The sequence below is a fragment of the Anopheles arabiensis genome, chromosome X (genome assembly GCF_016920715.1).
Source record: "Anopheles arabiensis isolate DONGOLA chromosome X, AaraD3, whole genome shotgun sequence".
In the NCBI taxonomy this organism is placed as follows: domain Eukaryota; kingdom Metazoa; phylum Arthropoda; class Insecta; order Diptera; family Culicidae; genus Anopheles; species Anopheles arabiensis.
Genome location: NC_053519.1, coordinates 4600434 through 4620560, shown reverse-complemented (window position 1 = coordinate 4620560; position 20127 = coordinate 4600434). Strand labels below are relative to the sequence as shown.

Genomic DNA, 20127 nt, shown 5'->3' with positions numbered 1-20127 from the left:
GCACAATTTATTATTATAATTTCTTTCGAGCAAAGTCCCATCTTTTCCTATAAACCCGCTTTCGGATGGAATTTAGGACACTGAAGGCCTTTTCTCCACGTGACCTGGCCCGAGTTCCGCCACCAGCGACAAGTGGCCTCTTGCAGCTGCATTTTATTACGTACATTTTGTAACGGTTTTTATTCAAATGAGTCACGCGTTGAAACGGTTGCGACGAGCCCTGTCCTGAAAATGGCCTCCGCTGTCAAAAGTCAAATCCGACACGTCATTTTCCTGCACTTCCCGGCCCGGCCGTCCGCTACTGTAGCCGCCACCGACAGCCATCTCTCTCTTTTGCTCCCTTGCCCGCTCGTTCCGTTTCATTTTCCAATCACAGCGGGCTGGCTGGCCCCACCGAATCGAGCGCTCACAATGCACAGTGGACAAAGCGGCATGCAATTCATTTGGACAAAAAAATGATCCATCAACCGAACCATTGACAGCACGGCGCGTACGAAACGAAGAGCAGCAGCAGGAGCAGCAGTCACAGCTTGCTTCCTCACACACACACACGCTGCTCACGACGGTGAGCGCACGATAAGAGAGCCCTGTGCTTGCTTTCCACACCGAAAATTCCACCCCGTGTGCGTGTGTAAGTGTGTAACGATAGGCAAACGCGCGCGCTCTGCCACCAGGCCCACCACCAATCGAACAGGGCCGTGCGTGCGTGCGTGCACTGTCCAGCAAAGGTCGTTCTCACACCAACAACAACAACAACAACAACAACAACAGCAGCAGCAGAAAGTAATAGTAACGGTCCGCATTCGCGAAGACGTTCTCCCATTTCCAGAACCGACCGCTCTAGTTGTGTGTGTGTTTTTTTTGTTTTTTGCGGTTCTCTCTTTCTCTCGCACTCTCCCTTGTGCGGCACGGTGTGTATTCTTACTGCCGTTTTATTCTCGCTCGATCTCTGCCATTCTCGCGAACGCGGTCAGAAGGTGTGTGTGTGTGTCTGTGTATGTGTGTACGTGCGTGTGTTTGGATGCGTGCTCGGTCGAGCAACGACGGCCTGTGATTTAACCTCCCCTTCCCCCGTCTCGTTCGCACACACCTTCCGTGCACTGCACCTTCGTGCGTGTGTGTGTGTGTAGCCGTGTCGTTGTCGTGTGTTCGTGCGTGAAGCCAGATCCGGTGTTCCATCCATCCGTTCGTACCAGTGCCAGTGGCTCGATCGATTTGCTGTTGCGAAACTACAATCGCGGGTGTGTGTGTGTGTGCGTCACCACTACACAGTTGCAGAAAGGAATGCGGGAAGGGAGCTGTCGGCCCGACTAATCTGCTTCCGGGGTGCGGGGGTTCCTCCCTACTATCAACTGTCGCTGCGCGGGGAACCAAGCCCCAGCGAGGTCCAATCAACCCCCGACAGGGCAGTCGACCATCAACCTTTTGCGCGGATGCGGGCCAGGCACAGTCGACCGAATTGACCGAATGCGGCCGCAGCACCATTGCGGAACAGTCGGTGGAGCAACCCGACATCGCTGACCAGCTACGCCCGACTCTTCCCCGGCCATTTGGCAGCAGGGAAGGAAGCAAAAGGGAAACGCGCGATCGATCAGGTGTTGCGAAACACGCGCACACCGAGAAAGAGAGCGAGAGAGAAAGGAGAAAACGGCGTGTGTCCTTCAACCTTTCGCGCTACCATCCGAACGGCGACGCTGGAAGCAGGCAGGCGAAACACGGCGTAAACACAAAGGAAAAACGGGACAGAGGCGGACGTGCATGTATGCGAGGAACGAAGGTGGCCCTTAACAACCCGGCGAATACGCAACAGCAGCAGCAGCAGTAAGGGACAGGAAGCGCTTAAGAAGAAGCCCCGGGGCCCACCAGCCTGCCCCACACACACACACAATGCTACCCACGTACCAGCGGGTGAGTAGCGGCGGGAGCGGCACCGCCGGCACGAGCGTCTCCGTGACGAACCCGCTGCTCGGGCGGCGGTCGTTCCGGTCGCGCGAGAAGTGTCTCATCCTGCTCGTCCTCTCCACGTTCGGGTTCGTCTGCTTCGGCGGGTTCTTCTTCCTGCCGGACAACTTCAGCGCGGACCGGGTGCTGAAGGCGTACAAGCAGTTCCAGCGGGCGGGGCCGGAAATCTTCATACCGGCGCCGCCGCCCGCCCACGGCCGCACCGGCGAGGAGGACATCCACCGGCAGGACGATCGGGTGAAGCTGGCGGAAAAGATACGGAAGGAGCTGCCGGACGACTTTCTCGAGAAGCCGGACACGGGCGGCGGTGGCGAGGCGGCCGTTGGCGGAGAGGAAACGGAGGGCGGAGAGCAGCAGCAGCAGCAGCAGGCGCGGGACGGTGCCGGAGCGATCGATGAGCCGGCGCTGCAGCCGGGTGGCGGCGGTGGTGTGGGCGTTGTGGCCGGCCCGGCCATCGAGGGCCCGGCCGGGGTGGTGCAGCCGCCCCACCAGCAGCACGCCCCGGAGCAGGACGAGGGCCAGCTGCAGGAGGCGCGCGGCCGGGCTGCACTTTAACGCCTCCGTCGGCGAGGACCCGGACCGGGCCGTGCGGGAGAAGCGCAACAAAGTGAAGGAGGTAGGTGGATTTTGCAGAATTTTTTCTTTTTTTTTAACAATTTTTAAATGGGGTTTTTCACGGTTGAAAGCTGTCCAAGGGGGCGTCCATAAATGACGTTACGGCAAACAAGCAAAGTTTTTGTTGGATACTCTTAGAGTCATTTGACTTAAATGAGCAAACAAATTAGTATGTTAACCCTTCACTTTTACTCAACAAACTGTTGTTTTTTTATTTCTTTACCTAAACATAAACTGTCATTACTGTTTTGGTAACGCAATTCGAAAACAGGTTATCTCGAATTTACACGAATGTTGAATTGCTCAGTTTGAAGTAAAAAATTGATGCCCATTAGTTTGTAAGTTTACTAGAGGTGGTAGCTTTTAGTAATAAATTTGTTATGTCATACGATTCTGATCAAAGCTTACAATGTTGAACCCTTTTCAGTGATTTCGGTACCAAATGTTGATTTATTTTGACAATGTCAAATCAGTAGAACTTGCTCAAAGATCATTCAAGTTAAGAACACTGCGAATCTCGAAATCCATGTATTAAGCGGTACCGTGTATCTCCTACCTTGTATACGTAATAGCCTTTTTTGTGTGTACCCAATTTTGAACGTCACTTTTTGACAGGACGGGTGAAAACTTTTGCTCCAACAGGCTTTCTGGTAACTTGACGAATACACAAAACACTCTTCAAATCTTCATTTAGAAGTTGAAGCGATACAAATCAGCCTTCTAAGCCCGAGCGTACAAACCTTGGGATAAGCCCACCTGTGTACTATAGCCACTTTGATAGCTGCTCGCAAACTGCTATACAATGCAAGCAGCTTATAGGCCGCAATCTTTAAAGGGAAAAGGACCCATTGACAGATATTCGACATACGACTTACTCCTTGCTTTGGGATCCTTTTTTCCGGTCCCAAATACAGTCGTTGCTCGGGGGCCACAGGCTTCCGCTGGCAGGCTGAAAATGTCAGCTTTCAGACTTAAAACATAGAAGCGACCATTACTGATTGTTGAGTTCTGTAAGCGCTCACAGACACCATGACATTTTAACATTTCACAGTGGATTGTAGCAAAGATTTTACACACCAACACGGCGGCCAATTGTTTCAAATTAATTCCGCAAACCGAAATCTCACCCGAAATTGTATTGGGGCGTCTGTAAAAGCCTACCAGATCCATTTTTTGCACATCACGAGCGATTATGAAACTCGGAATATATCCCATCAATCCTATCAATAAGAAGAAGAAGAAGAAGCTAATTTGGCAAGGTTACAGCGCTGCCCAACTAAATTTCAAAGATCCCTTTTACTCGGAAGAGTACGCTGGAATTATTGGTCTCGAAATCCATATCGAATGAGGGACCTATGACGACCCGTTAAGAGAACTTAAACCAAAACCAACCCCATACCGGTCTTAAAACCAATACATTACCCATTCTGGTTCAAGAAATGCTCATGACATCATAACGGTCCTGGACCTGATACTGAACCCATACCGGTCTTGGATCTGATACTGAACCCATACCGGCTCTGGAACCAATCCTGAAACCATATTAGGTCCTGAAATAACTTCAAATTTTATTCCATTCCTGGAACTGTACCGGAACCAGTTCCGAACGAAACGGAACGTCCGAATCTGGAACCGGTACAGGTCCAGTTACAGTTACGACAAACCATACCCGGAATTACATGTGCAGCGTAGGCATTTGCGTAGGAAATAGAGTAGGAATTCCAGAATCGGGACGAAACATAAACTCGGTCTCGGTCTGGAACCGATACACTTTTAGTCGACATAGTACTTGTGGAGCGTAGGAATTTCAGCAGAATTCGTATAGAGATGAATTACCGATATCCAATGAAAAGACAAATTGCTTACTGATTTAGCAGATTTCAAGGAAAAAGGGCACTATTGCAATGCATTCAGATCATTGTTTTACCGACAATCCGGAAAACAAAAACATGCCATCAATTCTGAAAATCAGTAAAATATTCGATTTCTTCAGCAAGACTTTTCTGAAGCAGGATGTGGTAACTTGTTGTGTATAATGGACTCTCTTTCAACGAAATATTGAATTGTGTTTATTTACGTACAGGTGTGAACGATTCAAGCCGCAGTACTTCTGCTGCTTATGTCGAAGGGGTATGCCCACCTATGCTGCAATTAGCCTCATACTCACAGGGAATAACCATCCATTATTGAGCTAGACCAGAGTGTTGGGTAATTCTGATTCAGACCCCTGATTATAATTACATTACATCTCTAATGATCCATGAATTCCTGGAGAAATATTAATTCTAATGAATTAATCTGTGAAGATACACGAATCTTTCGAGATTCATGAATCCTTGGAGATTGATGAATCTTCAAAGATTCGACTCGACAAGATTCATATGAATGAATTTCATCGAAAGACTCATAAAACCCAACACTAAGCTAGACTTCTCTGTCTATTGCTCTTTGATGATGTGTTGTATTGGTTTCTTATTCTTTGGTTGTCACATCGTTTATATCACAGAATTTGTTGATCATAGGTCGTTGTTGTGTTTTGTGTATTCTCTACCAAAAAGATACAGTGTCTCTGTTCAAAAGCAGCAGTTCAAACCGTGGTGTGAATGTGTAACACTGAACATATGTCGACGCCTGCTTGCACGTAAAAGCCAATATCACGCTGAAAGAGGCAATATAATCATCTCGAAAACCCCCATTTGTAACATGTTTGACATGGTTTGAGCCAGGATACATGTTTTCCTAATCGGCTAATCTTAATGCCGTTGGAAAAACCCGCCCCAAAGTGGTGGGTTATCGCTCTTATCGCTATCATTCGGTCATTGTGCGCGGTTTGGCTTAAAAAAAAAACAATACAAACGCGCTGCACACAATGTATGTTATTGGCTTTACAAACCAAAGTGCACGGGAAAGTAATGGAGGAGGGGAGGAGTAATGGTGAAAGAGGGGAAGAATGAAAAGCGTGTTTCCGGTACATTAAAGATATCGCGCAGAGTGTGGGTGGTGGAGGCCTTAATCAATTAATTGGATTGAACACCCACGCACACACACACACACACAAAGCACAGGGCAGAGGAAAGGGTTTGGCCAGGTCATGCAAGTGTCCGTGTGCGTGTGTGTGCGTGTAGGTATGTTTGTTGAGCGATTGGGCCCAAAGAAAGGGTTTATTATTTGCGTGTCGCTTTCCCGGGCCCACCCTCCCCCCTCCCACGAAGGCAGGTGAAGCAAAAACCGTCACTAAGTGACGTGCAAACAAACGCGCCCTTTGTTTTCGTATGCATGCCATAGCGAGGGTGGGTGTGTGGGTGTGTGTGCAAGTGCATTTGTGTCTGTTTACGCCGGGCTGCATTGCTGCATTGCCGCCGCGTGCTGCCGTTTTGCACTCGGTTGCATATTTCGTCCCCATAATTATGACCAAAGCGCCCCGTGCCTCCCCCTTTTTTGCATCGTTCGCTCTATTTTTTTTGTTTGGTTTTTCGCTCCGTAGGGTTGCGAAAGGGCTGCCGTGGGCTCGAGGGAGTGGGGCATGGTGGAACGGTGATAAATATTAGCGCTTAGCAAACAAAAAATACAAACTCTCCTGCACCTCGAGTACAAGGAAGGAGAGGGTGTGACGGGTAGAAAAGAAGTTGGGGAACGTGGGGCGAAATGGTTACCTGCATCAAGACCATTAATTAACACGTTTACAACGACTTGTAATGATGGAAAAAACATCAAAACCCTGGATTTATGGATAAATTAATACATCAAACAGTAAATTTCACAATCATCACCATCGAAAAAATGAACACATCCGTGGTAGCTTGATGTGCATTGCTGATACTCAATGAAAGTGCGTCATGACGTGCCGAACGAGACATGCGAATGCTTGAGTCCTACGCAATACTCTGACTGACAAGCTGAGGTTAATGGCGTCACAAGCATAACATTGACTTTTGCTGGCTGTGAACAGTGCTGCCAACTGTCACTATTTTAGTCACCCACATGCTCATGACTGAAACGGAAATCAAGTCAGCTCACGTACACAACAGTGATAATTAGGGATGAGACTCAAACATTAGCTGGTGGATCAATCAGAACAGTGACTGTTGGTAATGTAATGGATCATCATGAGAATATACGTTATCAAGACATTATTGTGTTGCTTGGTGGACTATCGTCATATGACTGATCAAGAGCTGGTTGCACAAAATGTCACCAAGCCTGTGATGACCGCACTAACTGTATGAGTTTCACCTCTGATCATCACAGCAGAGCTCGTGACGCTGACATAATTCAGTTTCAGTAAGAATTTGTCTAGACTATGTCAGTGACATTGTGCGTACATGATCACATTAAAAAAAAAGTCATGACATAGTGACTGACCAAGAGCTGGTTGCTAAAATGTCACCAAACATGTATTGATCACAGCAACTGTATGAGCATCACCTCTGATTATCACAATTGAGTACGTGACGCTGACATGGTTTTTGTTTCAGTCAGGATTTTTTATGACATTGACAGTGACATCTTGCAGCACTGGATTCAAGGTCACAATTCCGGGAGTGTTTGCACGGTGCTTCCTGCTGTTTCATGTACACAACAACAAGAGATTTATTTTGTGCCTGAGTGGGTTAGAACATCCAAAGTGACGTAACGCGCGGCTAATGGCATATGAAAATGGCAATTAAATTTCACTTTGTGCTCATCCCCCTCGGACCTCGCTCAGAGACCCTTACCTGATACCAATCAAACTTGTTTTATCGCACGATGAGATAACCTTTACACAGTTGGGGAGGAGTGGAAATTGAAAAACCCCATAAGTGAAAATGAGAATTTTCATGGCTCTCCTACCAATCAAACTTGTTTTAGAAAACGGTTACAGTGGGAAGTGGAAATTGAAAAAAACCCCAAAATGAGATGCTCCAAAACTGTGATTGGCCGGTAAAACCCACGACTAAAAATAGACCAACGGGTGGTGGACTGGTTCTAGCCGGTCTAAAACGCCACCTAAATGTCACATTCTGCTCGCTCAAACGGGATGTTTTGTGGGTATGTTTGTGCACGATTTGTCGAATTTGAAACAACACAAACACACATACACACATACTCAAATAAACCAACCAAACAACCACTCTTTGGTGTTTTGCATAAATATATGCAAATAGGTTCATCTCAAAGCCGTGGAGGAAGTGAAACGATTGGCTTTTGTGGTGTGATTTTTTTTTGTTTGATTTTCTAATTTTCCACCGCAACATTAAACATTTACCAGCTTTAGTGTTAGAAAGGAGCGCACACATTTACTCAAAAAAAAAACAAGAAAAGCGCCATCATACTGCGTGCGTTACGAAGCGTTACCAAACCAAAGAAGAGGCGAAAAAACGGCAAATCTGTTTGGAAAACATTCAGCAAATAAAACAAAAAACAGAAAACATTTCCACAACGTGCTGCTGCCTGTGATCCACGCGACGTGTGGGGTTTTTGTAACCTCACCACATCCTCCCCTTCCCCACCCAACTATGCGCTTCTTCGTTTACAACCGTGGCAAATTTCCCCCGCATTGTTCTATTTTGTTTGCGTGATTTTCCTTCGGGCGTTTATCGGGTGTGTCTTGCTTTTTGGGGGGGATTTTTTTTTTTGCGCCACCCGTGGGCTGTTGTTTCCTTTTGTTTGTTTACCAACACCTCGGCACGCTCTGCGTTTTGCGTTACAGGATGCATGCGCTGATACGGTTTTGCCTCGCGCGCCCAATCTTTCTCCGTGCGTTCCGCCAAAATGCCGAAGGTCAAGGCCAGGAGCGGAATATGTTTTGGGGCATGAAGAGAGGGAGGGTGGTAAGGACGCTGTTATGTGCTGTGCTATGAAGCAAGCAACCAGTAAACGCGGCCCGAGCCCCAGCGCTCGATTTCCGGCGTGACGTGTGTAAAAATGTGGACGACGTGTTGCTTTTTTGCGTGTGTGTGTATAAATTACGTGCTGTGTTATGGCCTGTCTTCGCTTGGGTTATCAATCGGGGCTGTTGCGAAAACATGTGCTGGTGGTTGTCGCGACCCCACGAACCAATGTGCCAAATGTTTGATGAAGCCCTTCTTAACGGCTTTTTAGTTGGTACGGAACAAAATAAAAAAATTGTTTGCACATGATTATTTTGAATCATGCCCGTTTGGACGCGAAGTTTGGCGAAGCGACCGTTGGCGTTGCTTAATTTGTAGCTTATTTTTCTTCTTCTTTTTTAAATAAATTATGATACACGACCCGTTTCGCGCTGCCGTTTGCGTACGCGTTTCGCGCAAAGATTAATTATCTGGTGCGACGTGGAACAATGTGGCCGGTGTGTGTGCCGTGGTGATTGCCACTAGAAATAGTGTGTGTGTGTGTTCAACATTTTCTATCTACTAAATTGTGTGTCGCTCTATCTAAAAAGGCTTCCCTCGCAGTAGTATCTCACACACTGGCAAGCGTTACCTCAAAGGGTGTAATAACCCGCGTCGGTTGGAGCGCGGACGACACGCTGCTCCGTTGGTTTGGTTGTCGTTGTCGTCGTCGTCGGTGGAGAAAATAGCTCTACGGAACGTTCGCAATCAGGGCTCGGCAAGCGATTCACGCAAAGGAGCAAAACCAAGGGCAATATGGGGGCCTTCATTGTGCAAGATATTTTTTGTTTTGGTTTTTGTTGTTTGATGGTAGCTGAAATATCATGTCAACACGTTACACAAAACAAAATGCCTCAGATTTTTAGCGCAGGTTTATTTTTAGGAATGCATAGTTCTATCCGAGCATAAATATTTTTTTCAAAAAAGTTTAAAAAAAAGAAACATCTATTTATAATGCATTTAACGTATTCTAACTCATTTCAAATTGAAAAAAAAAGGAAAATCAACGTACCATTCGATGCATGATTGGGGACAATTGTAGAAATCCAATATGGCGGAAAGCAAAACTGTCAATTAATTGTAGAAAATACTATGAATACTATTCTAGATGTCGCCACTGCGGCCCTGGCAGAACGTACAGACTAAAAAAAAAGTGGGTACAATGTACAGGTGAGCTTATGCTGAACGATTTTACAACTACTCTATCGATAGAAAACGATAGAAATTATTTGCCCCATTGATGGGGCGGTCGCTTGATGGTATGAGTGCATTTGCATCGCTTTGTGCTATCCCAATTCACATTTTCGAGTTCTAAAATCGGGGTTTCGAGCTATTTCCCTCAAACTGGCACCTGAAACTTCCCTTAAACTGCACCAGCAAGCCCTTTAAAATCAACTGCGGTGCAGGCTTTTTCGTTGCTTTCTTCTCTAACCTTTGGGAATTGACGTTTCCGATTTTTATTACTGATCGTATAGTGGTTTTATACAAAAACCTATAGAATCTTCACCAAATAATAGTAGTTCGGGCGCGTCAATCTCACCTATAAGTAACTTAGGTATAAATGTCAGCTGTGCAACGTCACGCCTCTTTTCAAGCGTCTCTCTAATCCTAACAATAAACAACGAGTTTCATACGAAGGAGGTATATGCTGTAAAACGCAGCACTAAACGTGTTAACTTTCTCTGTAGTGACTCTTCGACTTGATAGACCACAAATTTGGGAAAGGACGCCACCTTACATAACAGGACTCAAGCAATGGATGTTGTTGTATTATTAAAACGGTACAGTGTAAAAGCGTCCCCCGACCACTCAAAATTTGTGTTATTGCAATATTATAAAATATTGAAGCCCACCTGCTACCTGTGGGAGTTTTACGATACTATCCAGCTTTTTTTGTATGGAGTTTGACAGTTGACGGCTGGTATCATGTCAGCACTCCATACAAAACCACACGCAAAACTAGCCTCAGATTTTCAGCCTGGAAAATGTGTAAACAAATGCCGATGCGTGGCAGGCTCGATCAGGTTAGCTCGTGAAGGATTGATTTTTTTGTTTTGTTTTCTGATGAAGCATTAATATGTTGTTCAAAAAGGCTAAAAATTGTTTGGATCGCTTGTTTACCTTTTAAAAATACTGTAATCCATTTCAAAACAACACAATAAAACAAACAAACCGATTTTAAAGTACATCTTTGTTTGAACACACATCCTGACATGAACGATGAAAATTGGATGAATGCGTAAATCTGGTTAAAATGTATTTGGTTGCCAACCCCTGGTTCTAATTAATACCGTGCGAAGATTATCGGTTTTACATTTCCAACCATCTCTTTCCATCACACATCTACTGTGGGGTGGGCTTAACCCGCTCCATACGTGTGCTGGTGTTCTTCGGGTTCATTGGCACACATACACGCGCTCTCCGTCTTGCGAGCGCTCTCGCTGTCTCTCTTTCTCTCGTGCGACCTCCTGCACAGATCGAACTGGTTCGTGCAAAATTCTAGCTGTGGTTGTCGCCGCCCTTGTCCCACCCGCTCTCTCTCTCCCCCCTCTCTCATTCCTGTACTATTTTGCGACCCATCCAATGCTGGGAATCTCCATAATTGGACCGGCGAGCTTTGACACAGCGCGTGTGACGTGGCCTATGGAGCTGCCAGCAGGGCAACCGGGGACAGATCCGCCACCACCGTGTATGTGTTTGCGTGTGTGTGTGTGTGTATGTCTGCTGCCATGCTAGCACGTACACCGTACGGTGATGTCTCTAGTAATCAACGCGCCGAGCCACACACACACACACACATGCCATGCCGTATCGCTTTTTGCCACCACTTTTGATATACAAGCTTTATCTCGGCATCTCACGAATGGGGCACCTTTCCGCACAATGGCCACCGCACGTATCGAACAGCATCATCCCCCCTCGGTAATGGCGATTGCAGAAGCAGAGCGATGACGACGCTTTGCACACACAAACGCTCGCCGGAGAAGGCAGAAGAAGGCAAAAGAGACATCCGATCCCCGATCACGGTATGTGGCTGAGCCGCGTGACGCACCACTGGCCCACCGCCCGGGTGTATGCGCAACGTGTTTTCATGCTGGTGCAGTGCGGGTGGGGAGAATGACAATAAAAAAAACTCCTTCTTTGCATTGATTCTCAAAGTAACGACGAAAGAGCACCATCAAGTCGGCATAAAGTGCTTTGCTCCAGTTTTCGCTTCTGCTCGTTGTGCGATTGTGCAACGATGCGGTGGTAGTAGTAGATGGTGGTGCTACTTTGAAACAAATAGACACCCGTCCATCAATCCAAACAATCGTTTTCCTTCTCATCCTACCATCTACCCCCTAATGGTGTTGCAAGTGTGCAATCACCCCATCACTTGCTGCGTAAAAAATTTGGCTCGAACACAGGTCCAGGTGTTTTAGCAACACAGTGGAACCCTTCATAACGAGTTTAGCCCGTTCCAATGACACTCTCTCGTTATGCGAAAAACACGTTCTGCGAGAGGCTCTTCTTATATGTATCACAACGATACGGAACACCTCTAAGTGGCATCAGTAATCCATTAAACAATTCTTAGTATCGAAATTCTCGCCTTCACGAGAGATCAAGAATGCATGCAAGAACACACCTATCAATACACCTCACACTCGTGAAACTTAAGGAGGTACACTACACACTACAATCCACGTCCTGTCCACTTCCACAGACGACGCCCGAAGAGAGCCTCCGGTATAAGGGGTACTCGTTATGAGGGAGTCCACTGAACACAATCGCGTCACGAACATCTAGCGAACGGATCGAATTAAACCTTCCGATTAAATTTGCCCGCAACCGATGCGACGCAAGCAAATGATGCCGCATGAGATGTACTTCAATAGTTCTTCTAGGTAATAGAAGAATTCTTCTCGGATTTGTTTGTTCAGGTGTAATTTGAAGGTTCAATATACCTTCTCCCCACCACCATTGTTGGAGATATCTTGTTGATTCTATTTATTTTTGTTGTGCAAGTGGCATATGTTTTACCAGACGTTTTTCTTCAAAAATGTCTCCGATTCAAGTGGTCCAGTAGCTATGGGATTTGTAGTTAGAATGAGTTAGATGCTTTGTAATGTCTTTTTACAAAGATGTTGAAACCTTGGGAGGAAGTTTCGAGTGTCTTTCAGACGTCAAACTCTATGAGACGACCGAATAAGGCACATGCTCTGTGGAGACTATTTTCCTGTGGTTAGATTTAAAGCCATCAACGAGATTCGATAAAGCCTTAAGACACTACTGAAATCTAAGATCAAAGAAGGCTTACAACAACTCTACTTCCAACACACTTGTTATACTGCTGGGGCTAATACTGGTTGGATATCAATAGTTCATAGAATTTATTATTTGTGAATGTGGAATCAGTCGAGATGATCAATACCACCTCGGTAGTCTGTGTCCAACACATCATATTCTCAATTCGGAACTAAAGCGTAAACAATTGTTCAAGCAAACTCCAAAAATCCTCCCATGCATGAAGATCATCCTGGGAAAGAATCATCACAATATATGTTGTGACAAGATTTAGTTCTAATCCCAATGTCGAATCTGTAGAGATGCTCGGATTAATACCACCTCGGTAGTCTGGTCTGGTGGTGTCTGTGGATCATATTCTCAACTCGGAACTTCAACGTAGGCAAGTCTTCCGAGATCCTCCCAAGTTTGAAGATGATCCTGGGAAAGAGTTATCACAATATCTGTCGTGACAAGATCTAGGTCTAATAGTTATAGTTGACGACCAAATAATTCCACCCTCATATTTGATATTCCTTGGAGAAGATAATCCAAGATTGAGGATTAAAGTTTAAGCGAGTTGTGAGTGTTGATGTTAGTCGCAATCTATCGGGGTATTGTGCTCTACAGACTTCTTGTTGATATCTGGACATCTTGGGGAAGAATCTCATTTCGAGCGAATCCTCCCTATACGTTGATATGGATAAATTCTACACGAGGTCGGACGAATTTCGAGGTCCCGGGTCAGTCGAATTTTACAAAATAAAAGATGCACAATAAAAAGTACCGAGTTAATGCTGCAAGTCTAAAGTTTTCCAACATAAAGATTTCACCAAACGCCTTCAAGCGTTATTTCTTGTCTCAATGCTACTGCGAAAAATGTTTTAAATTCCTTATCTAAACAGTACCACTCAATGCGTCCAGAACGTGCCAAATCTATAAAATTCTGAAAGCAACACGTCTAGCTCCAATCGTCCAAATGGTTGCACGTTTTACAACACCGATGTGTGCCCGCCGCAATGCAACAACACCACCCCACGTAACGGCCATTTGTTTGGCGCTTGCCATACTATTAAAACATTTGCAAAGCGTTTTTTTTTTCTTCTTAGCTGGCTAAAGCAGTAGCACAACAAATGGCTAGACACCCTTTACCCCCCGTCAATTGCACGGGCAAGCAAGCGAGCAGCTCCCCGAGCCACACAAGACATTTGTTTGGTGAGAATGGTTCGTAACGCACGCTTATTGAAACTGGCTGGAAGCTGTCGATGCTGCAACGGGCGTGTGCCTCAGAGAAAGGTCAAACCCTTCTTTACTACCTAACGTGTTTCCTGTTGCTTTGTTGCTCGTTTCTTTCCGCTTTGCAGTCTATTTTTAACCTTCAACGCCCGTAAAACTCTCATATTAAAATGCAACATTAACTAACCGGCAAAACCGGCAGTGCTCTGTTCGCGCGTGTCTTTGCACACATTGCCGGGCCATGCTTTTGTTAGGCTTGTTAGCGGGTAGCAAACTTTAAAAACCCAAAACACTTTGAAATGGTAATCAGGTGATTTTTTTTCCTCCGTTTAAAAACGCCCTGCTTTTTCACACCTTCAGTCTTTGTTTTACAGCCCGTACCGTGATGAGGCCAAAAGTGTCCAGCTATAAAGGGAACGTAAATGTGATTTATGCTGCAAATTTGTTCCCCTTTTGTCTCTAACTTATCGACGTCCGCGAGTAAGAGTTTTAAGTTTTCGTTCATTAAACGCATTAAAAAAGAGAAAAACTCCCTTCGTGAAAGTTTACGGCTGAAGGGCTCGTCGTCGAACGGTTTTAGCACCACCGGGCGGTAGATTAAATTGTAAAACATTCAAATTAACGCCATCCATGTGCTTAGGCTACCCGCAACACGCGCACGTTTGCGCCTGGCGTGTAGGCAACCCGCGCTACAGAAACCGTTACCACGACCTTTGCAGCGTTGTGTGTAGTACAAGGGCGCGCGGACTTTGCTTGTGGGAGAAAGTTAGCAATTTCGATTAAATCCCCCCCCCTCTCTCTTCCTGGAATGCGCCAAGCATTGTACGAGTCGAATGAGGTCGCTCTGTAGTGCGAAGAAGGCAGGAGGGGGCAGGTGGTTTGTTATGCATTAGTGGGCTGCGCTAATCGGAGCGGCAGAAACACTACCCACCGGGCGTTTATTTCCCGGTGGTTTTAGCTGTGTCTTTGCTTCATGGGGAGGGATTGGAGGGAGGAACAACATGGATCCATGATTTTTCCTATGCTGTTGAGAGAGAACGAGAGGAAGAGAAAAAAGATAAAAAATTGTCTTCAGTACCAAATGCCATTCGGCCTCATACACACTCATTAACGAGCACGAGCAAGACAGAAAGCGTACATGAAACGCTTGTTAGTTCGTTTGCCTTACCGTACACTGCATAAAAAAGCATCTTTGGTCAAATAAAATCGAGCAAGCGATAGAGAAATAGAGAGAGACAGAGAGAGAGGCCTACTTTCTACGCAGAAAGTACCACTCTGCCCGCTGGACATAATGCGGAAAAAGCGACGATGCGGGTAAAATTGGGGCGATGGGAAAAGATGGGTAGGAATACAAAAAAAAAACACGGGGAGAAGGGGACACAACGTGGCCGTCTCGCCCTTTCGGGGACGGAGGCGATGCGCTGTGCCCTCAATTTGCATGCTGAATGCAATTAAGTTCGCGTTGCGATTATCGCCAGTTTCACGGGCGCAGACAAAATCCACCGTGACATCGTGCTCTTGTTCCGGAAGTGTTAATTCGCTATGTTTGTTAGTTTTTTTTTTTGCTTCCTTTGCTCGGGAGTGAGCGAACCAGCTGGACGTCTGGAGGTGGGGCGGAAGTGATTGTACTGCGCTGCACTTTGTCGCTGTGGCGATCGTTCGAAGTATGGCGTGGCACAAAGCCATGAGAAAGAAGGGATGTTAGGCAGCGTTCTGTCAGCCATCGAACAGGATGTACGAATGAATCTCGGAAGGTTCATGTTTTTCAAGATATTGAACTATATCATAATGTTTCTTTATCTCAGAGGATTTATTTATTTGTATCTTTTTCTCGTTCTTCTGCCCTGTACAGGTTTTCCAGAGTTATTTATAGTACCATGGTTAGTAAAATCCTTGCTACGAGGCTTGAGCCCACGATGGGCATATTTTTAAGACTTGCTAGTTGGCGACTGTACCACTAGACCAGGGGTCTCCAAACTTTTCAGTTCGCGGGCCGCATTGCTTCACAATCAACTTTGTTGAGGACCATTTTGAAGCTACCTTTGGAATGGGTGGAAATCTGGTTTTAATAAGAAAATACTAGCAAAATACATAAAATTTCTGGAGCTTTCTTTTATTGAATCTTGATTTTCGTCTTCCAGAATTAAAAATATAAATTTTGATTGGCTAGTCAGAAAAGAAAGCTATTTAATTTAACATTCACCCAGTCATCGCGGGCCACATTAAAGGCTATTGAGGGCCGCATGCGGCCCGCGGGCCGTAGTTTGGAGACCTCTGCACTAGACCATCTCCGAAAATGTTTGTACATAATGCGTAGGTTTAGACGTAGATATCTATAGATTATAAATCCGAGGTTCGTGATTCCTCAGAAATTCACGAATCTTCAGAAATTCATCAATCTTCAGAAATTCATGATTCTTCGAAAATTCATGAATCTTCAGAAATTCATAAATCTTTAGAAATTCATGTTTCTTCAGAAATTCATGTTTCTTCTGAAACTCATGAATCTTCAGAAATTCATGATTCTTCAGAAATTGACGAATCTTCAGAAATTCACGAATCTTTAGAAATTCATGAATCTTCAGAAATTGATGATTCTTCAGAAATTCATAAGTCTTCAGAAATGTATGAATCTTCAAAATGTCTTGAATTATCAGAGAGACATTTATGAGACTTAGGCGCTACCGACTGCGCTATCGAGGCTTGTTGAGAGAGTCATGAATCTATTGAGACTTATGAATCATCCGGAATTCATGAAGCTTTAGAGCTTCATAAGTCCTAATTTGAGATTCAGTTACATTCATTCATTTCAAAGATTCATTCGAACTCATAACTCTGAATCAGAGTTGCAACATCTCTACAACAAACAGGTCAGACAACACACTGCAGTCACCGTCTCGTTTGTTTGTCCTGCCTTAAGACGCCATTTGTTTGTCAGTGTAGATTGCGGCAGAGCCCTCCCCGAAATGGGGCCAATCTCCGATCAGCCAGAACCAATATCGCACCGTGCCCTAGAATGCCGGTTCCTGCGTGGCCGGTGTAAACCCTAATGAGTGAAAGATGTTTGCCTATCGTGCGAGCATACACATGAACGCAAATGGTATTATAGCACAACCGGGGGACCGGGTCAGCATCGTACGATTCTGATTACGGGCACCGATTGTGGCGCGCGCCCTGTAGTACGCCTGGAACTAACGTTCCGGTGTCCGCGGTGTCGTCCTTATCGGTTGTTTGCCGCTCGGCCATATTGGAATTCGATTGTTGATTGCGCGAGCGCCTTCTTCGGGACAGTGTGAGCAGGGGCCAGAGGTCAAGAGGCAGTTTTTTTGGGGAAATAGAGAGACAGGGAGTTGATATTGTGTTTTGGGTGACCTCACATTCGGTGAGTTTTACAGACGGGAAACTAACATCGACCAGTATGTTAATCTCCAGACAAAGGTTAGGGCTTGCGGAAGGTCTGCTCGATATGGAGCAACACCAAGATGTCTGCTGCTGCACCATCACTGTCACACACCCAAAAAAGATGTTCAAATCATCTCTTCCTCTTGTCCACCAATAAAAGCTGCATCATCTTAATCTGCATTTGCTGTTCACGCACGTGCAAACGTTGGATGCCCCCAGATGGCCAGATGACCTGACCTTGTCGGTTGGTAGTCTCAGTCCGCGTGTGTGGTGCAATACGGTGGCGCCCGCTTCGGCCAGGCTTGAGGCGCACTCACCCACAACCGTGCATTACATTAGCTGGCCGGGGTGGGGTCGCGCGCAACAAACAAACCCCTTTGGCAAACTGCAATGAACCGTGGAGCTTCGCGGTGTGTATGTGGTGGTGTCTTAAGACGATCTCTCGGACCGGCCTGGGTGTTGCGGCAACGTCAACGTCCTTGACAGTATGTATGGATGCACGTGCCGCAGCAGGATGGGAAGAGCGTCTCAATCAATTTGAACGGGCCGGGTACACCGTTGACCTCACCAAGCAGCGAAGCATGTTATGCATTCGAAGGATGGGTTTCTTCGTGATCTTTTGCCGACTGCCCCGATCGTGGCTCTAACCTTCTCACCCCGTACGGTGCTAATGACGAAGATCTTTGGTGCCGTAGTAGGCAGCAGTGGTAGTAGTAGTAGTGTCGACAAGGACTGCTGGAATCGGTGTTAGGCACGAATTGGTATCGATTCACAGTAGTACACCCGATGTACTGGCAGCGAGGGGGGTATTCTAGTGTCACTGTTGACCCTCTTTTACAATACAGAAGTGAAGGAAAGCGTAAACATTGCCCGAACGCCGCGCGACGAACTGTTGCGAGTCCAATGTGTGTGCAGAGCGTAAAGCAGTTTAGGTGCGCTGTCTGCACCTTTCCGCTATGATGGTGGTGGGGTCGAGGTGGTGATCTCTCGCATAAACCTTCGCCGATACTACGTGCCGGAGGGACAGAGAGAAAGAGAGAGATAGAGCGTACTACCGGGCCGGTTGAAGGTCCCCCGATCGCATGAAGTCCACCAGAGAGTGACCACCACATTCAACACGATCAATCAAGCAACGGGCCCGAGCACCCGAGAGAGAAGGAGAGAGAGCGCGCGCAATGCGTTCAAATTGCACCCTGGTGCACTATGGGTTTTTTTGTAATGGCTTGGTCAACCAGATACAAGTACGATGCAATGATGGATCATTTCATAAGAATCACAACTGCATCTGAAGCTGTCAGACATTTTGTGGATTTTTTTTTAAATTTCAATGACTTTGTTGGGATTTACAGAATTTACAAACTCAGAATCAAATGTCAACAACACATTTTCAAAAGCTTCAGATTCACTTTAGACTATCTAGAGTCTTCTTGCAAGGGTGTAGAAATACTGTTGATGCAGTGAAACAGTCACTTTTGCCAGCTAGAGAGAATCTAGAGCTACCGAAAATGGTTTGTTGACATTTGATTCTGACTCGTCAAACCCTGAATTACACGAATAATGCTTCTAGAGCGACCTAAAATCGTTGGGCCTCACCGTAAACTTAAACGTTTAGAGTTATTATCATTATTTCAGTTCAAAATGCGTTAAAGAAATCAGGTGGTATCTTACAGATCTTTTTATCAATGCGCCTTAAGGTGACATAAGGTCCGCGGGATTCAAACCATTGTTTACGTTTTTTAACATGTTCGTGGATTCTACCTACTACGTTTTCAGATAATTTCAAGAAATTATATAAATTTAGGATGCGTGCAAAGGATTTTTGAAAAGACAACGCCAATTCCTGGTGACCTTCAAGGGACACATTAAGAGAAACTGATTCAGAACCCATACCGATCCTGCGACAGATGCCGAACGCATGTCGAACCTGGAATTTTACAGATCTCATACTGATGAAGGAACTTACTCCAATCCCATCCCAATTGAGCTTGACTCTATACCGGTCCAGAAACTGCTCCCAAAGTCGTACCGGCCCTGGAATTGATCCCAAACCCATACCAGAACTTACACTGAATCGATACCGGTTCTGGAACTAATCCTGATCCCATACAGATCCTGTAACATATACCTACCGGTATTGGAACTGCTCCCAAACATATACTGGTCCTTGAATTGATTCAGATTCCATATCGGTCCTGAAACAGATTTAGACCCCATTTCAGGACCTAATACTGCTCCCTTTTTAATTCGGGTCCAAAATCAGTACCTAAACATCAGAGGCGAAAGAGACCCTAAGATGTCCAAAACCTCTTTCCACGTTTAAGTAACAACAACATTACCCCTAAAATAAGGTTATTTGTTGCAGTAACGTTGTTGTTGAAATGTTGTCACCAAATTTCCATATATCCGAACCTACAGTGGCGGCCTCCTAAAGCAGGACACCTAAATTCTGACCATGAGACTTCGTGATCAGTTCTTTGATTCAATTTCGGGAAAGCTTTCCTCACACATGGTAGAAGATATTAATCTGTTAAATTCTGACTATGATTGGTATCACAAAGCACTTAAAACTATGTCGGCTTTGCGTTTTCCATAACCAATGCGATTACCATCGTATGGATGTAAACAAAGCAAAAAGTATGCAAGCAGCCGCTGGAAAGTAGTAATTAAAAGCAAGTAATTAAAAAAATCCAATTCTTCCGTTGGTAGTTTTAGAATTTTAAACGTATAAATGGATAAACGAATAAAGATGGCAGTTATTGGAGATACAAATACTGATGGACAACTGTCCCACCATTTG

At 45.6% G+C, this 20127-nt stretch overlaps 1 protein-coding gene across 1 annotated transcript in view; it reads left to right on the top strand.

Annotated features, from left to right (window-relative positions):
- The first annotated feature begins 357 nt into the window (after nucleotides 1-357).
- The window catches only part of LOC120905522 (mannosyl-oligosaccharide alpha-1,2-mannosidase IA), a 28502-nt gene continuing 8732 nt past the window's right edge, over nucleotides 358-20127 (top strand). The window contains exon 1 of the mRNA XM_040316374.1: nucleotides 358-2500. Within this exon, the coding sequence (XP_040172308.1) occupies nucleotides 1888-2500 (613 nt within the window). The 5' untranslated portion in view covers nucleotides 358-1887. The remainder of the gene's footprint in view (nucleotides 2501-20127) is intronic.